The 12,513-nt window shown below is 46.1% G+C and overlaps 1 protein-coding gene across 1 annotated transcript; it reads left to right on the top strand.

Annotated features, from left to right (window-relative positions):
- Positions 1–1,655: 1,655 nt before the first annotated feature.
- On the top strand, positions 1,656–3,021 carry LOC133896850 (protein ILITYHIA-like). Its single transcript, XM_062337496.1, has 4 exons — positions 1,656–1,796; positions 2,285–2,554; positions 2,637–2,768; positions 2,917–3,021. The coding sequence occupies exons 1-4, from the start codon at positions 1,656–1,658 to the stop codon at positions 3,019–3,021; spliced, it is 648 nt and encodes a 215-aa protein (XP_062193480.1).
- The last annotated feature ends 9,492 nt before the right edge of the window (positions 3,022–12,513 follow it).

The raw sequence follows: 12,513 nt of genomic DNA, 5'->3' as shown, positions 1-12,513 counted from the left end.
CATCAGGTGTGGTCTTCTGCCTAACAAACTCTACCAATTGCTCTGGCATAATGTTTCCGTATTTATTAAAGGGTACCGGGTTCTTCTTCATGAATTCCTTATTGAGCTCACTCTTCTAGCCCCGGAAGCTCTTTCCCATAGTTTTCAATGCATTCTGTTTGGCTGCTTCCTCTGTTCCCGAGGGGAATCGGATGGTTCTCTGCAATGTTGCCCACAGGAACTCCTTTGTCTCATCTGACACCAACCGCCAATCAGTTACAGTGATTGGGACGTACTCCTTGATAAGGAATCCGCAACTGTTGCGGAATTTGGCGTAGGCCTCACGAGGTGCAACAGGCTCCCCTTCAACACCGACCTGTGTTATTGTATAAATGCCGGATGACAACTTGTTTCTACTACGCTCGCCCCTTCTTTGTTTCAGCATCGGCCCAGAGGGACCCGAGGTTTCGGGCACAGATGTAGCGATGGGTTGTGGCGCAGAATGTTGTGGCGCGGATGATCGACGCAAAGATCTTTGCACCCTCACCCTCTAGAGAGAAAAAAAAGGAGAGTTGACATGAACAGAAGATATTCTGCGACCAATATATATGTAGTGCAGAAAGTACTTGGGCCCAATAGAAGTTGAATAGCTTATATACCACTAGATTACAATTCACTTGACTTTAAATATTATAACATTCTCATTACTCAACGGCTCTCTAGCTATTTGGTGGTTCCTTCAGCATTCCTCTCCATTTCTTTTTGTGCACCATTAAACCAAGGTAAGACCAACCAACAGTTGAAGAACAGCTTTGCATATGACCAAAAAGGAAGCCTGCAAATAAACAACTAACATAAGCATCTATGCATCACATAGCTGTTTAGGGTCTGTTTGGAATGCAGGAAATTCACAAGAATCAGTTTAACTCGTATAGGAATTGGGAACAACTTACATGTTCCAATTGGTGCTTATCAGCTATATCTTAAAAAAATGGTATTTAACTATCATGAGATCTAAGGGCATTAAATATTTAGCCTTCTTTTGAACAAAGGATAAATAAAGAAAATTTAATGGAATTGATCATATGGAGCTCTTCGGAATAATGGAATGTCCGAATGTGCCTGTAAAAGTCCTTTGGGATTACTTGCTGCATAGGAATATTGAGGAATTCTAACTTGAGTTCCATCCCTGTGGAAAAATCTATTTGTGTCATTCTCTCTTTTCTAATTTCTATATGTTTGAGCCTCTAAAATTCCAATGGAATGAGTTGCTCTATCGGAATATTGAGGAATTCTAACTTGAGACCAACCTCGTGGAATAATCCAATATTGTCATTATCTGCTCTCTAATTTCTATGCTTTTCTTGTGTTCTAGGATACTCTATTTTGCATTTTACACTACTACTAAATTACAGGCAACAATAATCCAGCGATCGATTAAGTACCATAGGGCAGAAGAGGACAGTAACCCCTAAGAAACCAGAAGCAAGCAGTATGTCGGAGGTTGCAATAGAGGCCTCCCCGGCACAGAGGATATTTTGTACATATCAACCACTGGGGTGGTGTTCTTTCTTCTCTTTTCTTTGCATTTCATTGAAAAGCAACGATGATATTGTCAGTAATGACAACTTATATTCAATAGTGCTGCTTATGTTTACGACCACTTTGTGCGGCCAATGTTTGTGAATCGCCAAATAGTAAACATATGGTATGTCCCAGGAACAAAGAAGCTAAGTAAACCTGATGATGTATTGTCAGCTGCAGAGAGATATATTGAACAAAATGGGCCAGAAGCATTTGAGAAGCTCATCAACAAGGTATCCCTATTCTGATGTTCTCAATTGAAATAATTGCAAACAAACAAGTAAAGTTTTCTCTTATTTTATAATTCCAATATGGACTTTTTCTATCATTATATACTTTCTAACATATCATAAAAAGCTATATACATTTCTGGGCTTATTTCATTATTTTTGCAAACTAGGGCTCTGAATCTCACCCTTAAACAAGAGGACACACAGATCTTTTTTTCTCATAAGCAAAACCATATCTATTATTGAATGCAAAGAGTATCCCACAAAACATTGTATTCATCTTTCTTATAATGAAGAACAAGCACCCACTAACTATTTGGATGATCACAAATAAGTTACCTACAATTATTCCTAAGTGAGCTTATCCCACAGGATCTCAAGTTGATCCAAAATATAGCCAAGCTAATGAACTCTAGCAACAAAAGCGATCCCAGCTATTCATATGTAAATAAACTTGGCAAAAAAAAGCGGTAAATGATATGGTTATTCAGGTTCTTGGTGAACCCACCTTCATGAAACCCTTTGCTGCGGCTCTTGTTCAATCTATGGAAAAGAATCTAAAGGTTACAAGCCCCCTTACAAGCTTCAAGCTTCTCAGATGGTCACACTATCTTTTGAAATGGAGCCAGTTTGCCACACTTTCAAAAGGTGCCTTCTCTAGATTGGCCAATGCACAGGCAGTCTTATGTCAAGTTCTTATGGATGGGTCCTTTCGTCGGCGCCGCACTTGCAAACAGTTATTCATTCAACTTTTCTCTGAGGTAATTTTTAGAAAGTAGTAAATAACTGCACAGCAAGTCAGAATTGGCTCCTGCCCATTTCTTATCTTGTTCCATTTTCCAGCCTATTGGAATATATAAGATGTACATAGAGGAGGTCAGAGATTTGAGGATTTCATTGAGGGATTCTCCTTCATTCTTAAATCTAATACTGGATTTCACCATTACATCACCATCATTATCCGCTGAGTACAAGGTAAACCTTCAACCCCATGTTTTAGCTATTTTTAGTTGAGCATTTATCTAATCATCCCAAAAGTATGCTACTGTGTGACCTGATTTTTTCTGGAAGCCTTTTGTAGATTCTCTCACGTGTTTGACAATCTGTTACTATCTCTTTTCAGCCAGTGTTCCTTGATTTGTATGTCAAAACCATCTTGTATCACCACGGCACGATGGCCGGCATCACAAAGAAGAGCGGGGCATCATACGGCCGGCCGGAGAACTGACTACGACGGCTCGGTCGGGAGAGGGATATGGACCTACTCACTGGCAGCGGCGGCTCCTCCTCAGCGCGGTCCAACTCGGCGGCGGCGGCTCCTCCTCGGAGCGGTCCAACTCTGCGGCGTCGGCGCCGTCCAACTCCACGGCGGTGGCTCCTCCTCGGCATTGGCGCTGTCCTCCTCGTCGGGGGCGGGGCCGTCGTGCGGTGGCCCTCCTCGTCAGGGGCGGCAGTGGAAAGGGAGAGCGCGGGCTATGGAAAGGGAGAGCGCGGGCGGCGGACGGAGGGACAGCCTGACGGCGCGGTCGAAGGTTTGTCAAAACCCTAGGGTTTTCGGGGCCACGCGCGGTTATATAAATAGAAACAATTTCCACAGGCGGTTAATTAACCGCCTGTGGAAATCATTTCCATAGGCGGTTTCTTACGTTAACCGCCTGTGGAAACCTGTGAAATTATTTTTGCTTGTTTGGGAAATACTATTCTATTACATATTAAAGCATCTTAAATTAAAGCATATACATGCCCTAAATTAAAGCAAAATCTCTCTTACATCATGCATACAAGTCCTTAATACAAATTAAAGCTTATCCTAATTTTATACAAATTTCAGGGTTCTGTCACATTGGAAAATAATTTGCATAACATGGCACTACTATTTACCTTGAACTGTTTTCCCTACACCATCCAGACGCACGTACGGCATCACAAATCTATCGAGGGTTGCTTGTACAAGTTTGATCTTTTCTGGATCTCCAAAAGGCGGCACGTCGTCGAACTGATTGTATTCTTCCTCATCCTCCACATTCTCTACTCCGACAATTCTTTGTTTTTCGGCAACAACTACATGCTTCTTTTCATTCGCGGGGTCGATTATATAGAAAACTTGTGCGACGTGATCAACGAGTACCCACTGATCATCTTTGTGGCCTACAATGCTGAGGTCGACAATTGTGAAGCCGTAGTTGTCCACCGCCACGCCATTTGGGTGTTTGACCAATTTGCACCGAAAGACGAGGATCTACAGATTCACTTCATAGTCGAGTTCCCAGATTTCTTCTACGAACCCATAGTAGGTGACATTTTCCCCTGTTGTGTCATAGGCTTCTGTTCGAACGCTGTTGTTTTGGGTCGTGCTCTTCTTGTCTTTTGCTTTGGTATAAAACGTGTACCCATTAATGTCATACGCTTGCCATGACGTAACTAAACTTGATGGGCCACAAGCCAACATTTTCACATTTTTTTATCTACAGATTCACCATCCAGAAGGTTTTGGTTCTTGAACCATGTGGTGAAATGATGCTTGTGCTCTTTCAAGATCCAATCATACGAGCGGCCTTGATTTTTTGTGTATAGCTCATTTAGGTGTTGCTTGACGTACGGCGCCACTAACTGGAGCTGCTACAAGATGGTGAAATGTGCTTCTTCCACTGCTTTGTAATCATGATCGATGAATCTTTTCTTTCCTTTGGTCCCTCTCCCAGACAACCTCCCCCTCATGTCGATATACAGGTACACCAATCGGATTAGAATCTTTTATGTAATCGATGCAACACTCAACAACTTCCTCGGTATTGTAGCCCTCGATCATGGAACCCTCTAGGTGAGCACGATTCCGTACATAGCCCTTGATAATACCCATGTACCGCTCAAACGCATACATCTGATGTAAGAATACAGGGCCCAACGCAATTATCTCATTCACGATGTGAACCAAGAGGTGTACCATGATATCGAAAAAGGATGGAGGGAAGAACATCTCAAGTTGACACAAAGTCTCTACCAAGTAACTATGTAGAGCACCCAGTTTTTCAGCATCGATCACCTTCTGAGCAATTGCGTTGAAGAAGTGACACAACCGTGTGATGACCACCTTTATGTATCTTGGCTTGATACCCCTGATTGCAATAGGGAGCATTTGCGTCATCATCACATAACAATCGTGAGACTTCATGCCGATTAGCTTCAAATCTTTCATCGAGACTAGGTTCTTAATGTTGGATGAGTAGCCAGTTGGGACTCTCACCCCACGTAAGCACTTGCATAGTGCCTTTTTCTCCTCAAGTGTTAGAGAGTAGCTAGCCGGCAGAAGATAATGTTTCCCATTTGGTCTGTCTTCAGGGTGTAGCTCTGGCCTAATTACAAAATACACCAAGTCCTTACATGACTTGATCCCATCCTTTGTCTTGCCTGGTATGTCCAGTAAGAGGCCAAGGATGCTATCACACACATTCTTCTCAACGTGCATGACATCGATGCTGTGACGGACGTCCAAGTCCTTCCAGTAGGGCAAATACTTAAAGAAAATTGGCATCTTCTTCCACAGCGTGTTGGTCGGCGTCTCACTGTTCTTCCTCTTTTTACCCTTCGGCGGCTTCCCAAAAACAACCTTGATACTACTGACCATTTGAAACACTCGTGCCCCGCTGCGAGGTTTCGAGCCAGTATCTTCCTCAACCGTGTTGTCAAAATGTTTCTTCATATTGCGGTATCTGTGAGTTCTGAGTAAGAACTGTCGGTGTCGCGTGTACACTACCTTCTGTGAGTACGGAAGGTACACAGACGCGGTTTCATCCAAGCACACTGCACATCCTTGCTTCCCTTTAACCTGTCCTGATAGGTTAAAAAGGGCGGGATAATCATTGATGGTAACGAAAATCATTGCTTTCAGTGTGAAGTACTGTCGTCGGAACTCATCCCACACCCGGACCCCCTCGTTCCACAGTTTCACCATATCTTCCATCAATGGTTCCAGAAACACATCTATATCGTTGCCCGGTTGTTTCGATCCTTGGATAAGAATGGACAGCATAAGGTACTTTCGCTTCATGCATAGCCATGGAGAAAGGTTGTAGATGGCCAGGACCACTGGCCAAGTGCTATGTGAGGTGCTCATGTCACCGAAAGGATTCATTCCATCGGTACTCAACGCGAACCTTACATTCCTTGGTTCTTCAGCGAACTCTGGATACGTGGCATCGAACTTTCTCTATTGCCTAGCATCAGTGGGGTGTCAAAGCTTAGTTCCATTCTTCTTGCGCTTATCAAAATGCCAACGCATCAGTTCAGAGTCCCTAGGGTTCGAGTATAGGCGCTGCAAGCGGGGTATCACTGGTAGGTACCACATCACCATCGCAGGACTTCTTCTCCGCGTTGGAAGAAGTGTCTTCTTCATCACGACCAGCATTACTCTTCTTCTTCTTCGCGTTGGCGGAAGCATCTTCGTCCTCACAATCATCATTCCTCTTGTACCAACTCGCATTGCACACTGGACATCTATCCAAGGCTTCGTACTCTTTACGGTAGAGGATACAGTGGTTTGGACACGCGTATATTTTTTGCACATCCAATGACAACGGGCAGATAAGCTTCTTCGCCAGATAAGTGGTGGTGGGCAAGGAGTTAGGCTTCGGAAGCATGTTTGCTAAGAGACTTAATAGATCCGAGAAACTCTTGTCGAACCATCCATTGCTAGCCTTCAACCTTAGAAGTTCAAGCACCGAATGCAACACCGTAAACTATTTGTCACAGCCCTTCGATTCCTCATACAAAAGTTCCTTCGATGCCTTTTGTAACACCTCGAAATTATCTAAACCTCTCGTGTCCCTTAAAACATACGGTTCTACGTGACGCAGCATTTCCTCCAGATCAAAGTCAGCATCATCATCCAGATCAAAATCGGCATCATCATCCATCATAACATCAGTGTCGCCTTCGACTGCTCCCTCATCATCACCATCTACTTGATCAGCAGCGATGTCCTGGTTTGGTTTACTTGTACGTTGTTCGCCGTGATTGGAACAACATTTGTAATCCTCAACTAAACCTCTCAAGATCAAGTGTGATTTGATTATACTTGATTTGTCCCACAATTTCTGGTTCTTGCAGTCAGAACATGGACAGTATATTTCTTTTGTCTTCTTAGTTAAAGCGTCCTTCTCTATGGCTTCAATAAAAACAGAGAGTCCTTTGATGTATATTTCTCCATGTCTTGGTGCATCATACATTCATGCTCTGTTCATCTTTAACTTCAACCACAAAATTAGATACATTAATTAATTTGAAATCAGAATTAAAAAGATTTTTTAAAAAAAAAGGAAAATATGGGCTTGTTATGATTATAATATGTCTACGCAATTGAATCTACATTAACGTAAATTTATGACTCAAAATAATGTGAATTCATTACTCTCTCTCCCTCTCCCTCTCCCTCTCCCTAGATCTAGATCTAGATCTAGAGAAAAAATCCCCATTCATGATGAAACCTCCTAAGGCTAAAATCATCACATTCTAGCTACATTTTTAAAATATAATACTAGAATCATGTGAATCTACACAATTAAATCAATATTGCAACAAATTTGAGCTAATTTGATGATCTAAATGGCAAGAACCATGAGCATCTCTAGATCACATTGAAACTCTAATTTAGCCTTAAATCTAAATCTAAACTTCAAAAAAATGCAAGCTAGGGATGAGATATACATACCTTATTTGGCTCCTCCAAGGAAATCAAAAACAAAATCTTCCCCACCTATTTTCCAAATCGGCCACCATAGTAAATGCTTACTGTTTCGAACAGTAAGTCTGTCTGAATGGAGCTGGCCAAGACGAAGGAGTATTTATGGACTATTTGCACAGGCGGTCGACATAAGAAACCGCCTGTGAAAACTAATTTACACAGGCGGTTCCTAATGTGGACCGCCTATGCAAATAACATCCATTTTCACAGGCAATCCACATAAGGAACCGCCTGTGTAAATGCATTTACACAGGAGATTCCTTATGTGGACCGCCTATGGAATCCATTTCCACAGGCAGTTCACATAAGAAACCGCCTGTTGAAATTACTTTTCACAGGCGGTCCTCAGCCGCACGGGGCCGCAGCCACTTTCTCAGGCGGTTCGTAGGACGAACTGTCTGTAGAAATGAAACCTAGGTGTCTCGGAAAATAGGTTTTGTAGTAGTGATAAAATACCACAGCCCGACATCTGCATATTAACATGCAAAGGCATTTACCTATTACAAAGTACAACTCTTACATGCACACCATGAACAAGCTACAACGCCATTGAACCAAACTAAAGGTTGGAGAAATCAAAGACCAATCCTATTGCTAAACCTTTACTCATGCCTGATGAAGACCTTCATGATTGTCACCTTCAATGTGCGGCTCGCCAACATGAGAATATTCCAATCTTCCTCCTTTTGAAGCATAGACCTGAACAGTACTTAGTAAGCATCCTTGAAGATCACATATCTGTATGTAATATTCTTTCCTTTATCAAATATAATAACATTATGGCTCAACCATATTGACCAACGTAATGCAACAGCCCCAATCCAAATATGTAGTCTTACTTTTGATGGTACCCCAACCAAAACGCCAATCCCCATACGCATTGGTAATAGAAGTAGGGGTAGGTAAATCAAAAGCAACCTGTACAGGCCGCCATAAAAATTTTGCAAACTGACAGCCAAGAAACAGATGTTAGATTGTTTTCTCATTGTGACAATATTAAAAACTATATTTTTTCTCACATCCTAATTCCATTTAACTAGGTTGCCTTTGATTAATATAACACATTTCTTGAGGTATCATAAAAATACTGTTGGAGCAAGAGCTCGTCTTGCCCCAGCAAGTACGGTGAGAGTTTCTTCTAAGGAGGAGACTCAAGTTTGGAGACGAAGTTTAAGAGGAAAGAACATCACGAATGTATTGATGGTAGGAAAAATGGATTGATCTGGGGGGAGTATCACAGGGTTCGCTGTGATGCGTGTTCTGTGTCCATCCCCTGCCCAGAGGACCATGGCGTCCTATTTATAGGGCCATGCGTAGCTTGGCGTATAAGTTATCATAATGTACAAATATCCAGGATCCAGCAAAATTACTGAGCCTTATCCCGGATGACTACCTTCTATCCTGTCAGGAAATAAATATCAATCGTGGTAATTATTATGGTGCCTGCCCCTGAAGGGGGTGAGCCGGTCGCCAAATGTAGCCCGACGCCGCACCGCTAGGGGTGTCAGGATAGGTACCATCGTGCTGGGGTGTCAGAGCGGCATCCACTAGCCTATGCATTTAATGCCGGTCACTTCCTCACAGGCAAAGTACGACTGGTTCTTGCCTTTTGGTAGATTTTTCCTGAGGCCTGATGAGTCACCCAGTAACCTCCAAGAAGCCGGCCCGGGCAGCGGGAGGCCGAAACCTCGGGGACCGGGCCTTCAGGAGGCTGAGCTCCGGAAGGCCGGGGCTTCGAAGGGGAGGCTTCGAGAGGCCGAAGCCTCGGAGACCGAACCTTTGGGAGGCTGGGCTTCGGAAGGCCAGGGCTTTGGAAGGCGGAAACAAGCTCAGCCTTTGGGAGGCTGAACTAATTAAGCTAAGGGGCCATCAGGGGTCCTTAATAATGACTCCCAACAATAGCCCCTTGCGGGGGCGGCCAACGGAGCGGTCGGGCCTACTGTTCCTTCGGAGCAGGGCCCCCGGCAGTCCCTGGCTTGTGGTTGAAGGCTCGTGTTTCGAGAATCGTTTCACTTGTCCGGGACAATTTGACCCGGGTGACAGAACAACATGTTGGATGACGTTGGCGATAGGGGCATTGAATGCACCTTAGGGAGAGGTGTAATCCTGCCCTATTTGGCAGAGTGTGGGACGCTTGTCGTCTTGTTGTTGGGGCGGTAAGGGAGTCGGTTTCACTCCCCCATGATTTCGGCATGGCAGGCGAAAGGACGGCGCGTGCGCCCGCCGTCTAGAGGGGACAAGTTGCTCCCTATTTGTAGCAGGAGGGGGATTGCCCAGAGCAACCATTTTGTCGACTCCTCATTCTCATCTGCGTCTGTCTTCGGCGCCTCTTGCCTTGCGTGAGTTGTTCCTTGATCTCTACTCCCCTCTCTCTCGTAGTTCAACACCTTTCGCCATCCTCTTGCGATTCATATGGTTGACCTAAGTACCCCGAGTGAAGCTGAAACTCGGGCGGTGGGGGAGATGGCCGTAGTAGCCGTGGTGGGGGACCCTCGGGTGTCATCGGCTTCCCTGTTGCTGATGGGGCCGCCCCCGGGAGTGGAGCTCTGGCGTGCCAGCAAAAGCCACTCCTGGCAAACCACTGCGCTGGGATTGTCTGTCATCGGTGATGAGGAGCTCGACCGGATGGTTAGGGAGGGGAAGATCCCCTCCCGAGCCATCGCTCGGCCTTCATTGGGCTAGGAGGTCCTGAAGCCTCTGGCCCATGAGGTCATGATGTTTGAAGCCATCTTTGAGGTGGGCCTGGGTTTTCCTTCGGTGTCATTACTTGAAGAGGTGCTCTGCCACTTCTACATGGAGCTTTTGCAGCTCCACGCCGACGCCATTACCCGCCTAGCCACCTTTGAGTGTGCCATGCGGGCGGAGGGTGTGAAGGGAGGCGGATTTCTTCGCGGCCCTCCACTTTGCCAGCTACCAGCCGAAGTTGATCAAGGTTGAGGGGACAAAGAGGCCCTGCATCATACTGGCTGGTTGTAGCGGTGGTTTTACTACAGCGTTGGCCCTGCATCGCCCCTTCGCTCCACGAACCGGGATATCGCGTATGTTCCGGAGCCGGAGATGGGCAGTCCAGTGTCCAGCTAAACAGCTCAGAGGCCCTTAGCATTTTAAAGAAAGGGAGGTTGTGATCATCGAATTTTGCGAGGAAGTGACTGAGGGCTGCGAGGTGGCCGGCCAAGCGCTGTACTTTTTTTGGATTGGTGGGAGGCAACATTTCTGCGATAGCACAAATCTTGCCCGGGTTGGCCTCGATGCCTCTTCGGGAGACAAGATACCCTAGCATTTTTCCACCTCTAGCACCAAATACGCATTTTTCTAGGTTTAGCTGTACGCTAGCGGCTCGGAGGCTGTTGAATGTTTCTTGTCGGTTAGCAACGTGGGTGGCTTCTAGTTGGCTTTTTACCACGATATCGTCTACGTAGGACTCAACTTTGCGGCTGAACTGCTGTTGCAGCACCTTGTGTACTAGGCAGGAGAACGTGGCCCCGGTGTTTCAAAGACCAAAGGGCATCCGACGTAGCAGTATACTCCGAAGGGGGTAATAAAGCTGTTCTTGTTTTCATCCTTTGTTGCCATCCACACCTGATGGTATTCGGAGTAGGCGTCGAGGAAGCTTAGCATTTCACAGTCGGCGGTAGAATCCACCAGCTGGTCGATGCAGGGGAGGGTACCGATCTCGGGGTTATACTTTGTTTAATGACATGAATCAATGCACATACGCCATTTTTTGCTATATTTTTTTACCAGGACAGTGTTGGAGAGCCAATCGGAGTGGACAACCTCTCAGATAACACCGGCTTTTAGCAGCTTCTGGACTTGTTCTTTTACGGCTTCTGCCCGCTCTAGGGAGAGCTTGCGAAGCCTCTGGCATACGGGCCTTGCCTTCGGGTTGACCTGGAGCGAGTGCTCGATGATGTTGCGGTCAACTCCTGGGAGGTCCTATGAGGACTATGCGAAGATGTCGAGATTACTCCGTAAGACAGCCAGAAGTTGGGTTTCTGGCCCAGAGGCGAGGTCTGCCCCTATTTGGAAGGTCCAGTCGGGTTGGTCTTGGTGTATGGGGACTAGCTTTATGTCCCCTTCTGGCTATGGCCTTGGAGGGCAGCGGTGGCCGGGGTGCACTGACGGAGGATCTTTCAAGTCCTCCCATGTCATAGTGTGGATATGGCAACTGGGGAGCGGAGCAGGGTGCCCATACCGCATCTAGCCAGGTCTTGGTTGATGTGGATGGTTATTAGACCCTGGGGTCTAATTATTTTCAGGCAGATGTAATTATGATGGGGTACAACTCTGAATCTGCTTAGGGTCCCCCGTCGTAGGATGGCATTGTAGGCATACAGTAAGTTCACGACGTCGAAGGTGATAACCTTGGATCGTGATGCAAAGCCCTCGCCAAAGATGACCGGGAGTTCTATCTATCCTAGGACATTGAGGGGGGCTCCATTGAGCCCCTGGAGGGGTCTGCTGCTTGGTGAGAGCCGGCTTTGTGGAATTTGGCTGAGCTACCTCCATCGACCAATATTCTTCAGACCTCGACTTCGATGATATTAGCTAAGAGGACCAGGGCATCGGAGTGGGGAAATTTTACCCCTTCGGAGTCATCAGCGGTGAATGTTATGGGGGCGTCGGCCCAGTTAGGGGCTTGTCGGTGGATGCTAGTTGCTCCGATATGGCGCACCCCATGGGCGTAGTCTCACCGCTGTCGTTTCGAAGTGCCTCCGGAGCTCCCTCGACCGGTAATGGCAAGGACGATCCGTTTGCCCCGCACTCCTTCGTCACCGTGCAGTTCTAGGGATGACTAGGGTAGTGAAGGTAGGGCTAGCTGCGTAGGATTTTGTTGGGCCAGGTGGTCTACCCGTCGGTTGACCGATGGTGTGCGATCTTTGGACTGCCCCTTAGGGGCCCCACCGTTGGAGGCGAGGACTGCCTGCCTCGTGAGGTACTCCTCTCGGAAGGTGGTGAGGGTTTGACAATTATCGGTAT

Source organism: Phragmites australis, chromosome 17 (genome assembly GCF_958298935.1).
Source record: "Phragmites australis chromosome 17, lpPhrAust1.1, whole genome shotgun sequence".
NCBI lineage: Eukaryota > Viridiplantae > Streptophyta > Magnoliopsida > Poales > Poaceae > Phragmites > Phragmites australis.
This window is presented reverse-complemented; position numbering and strand designations above follow the sequence as displayed.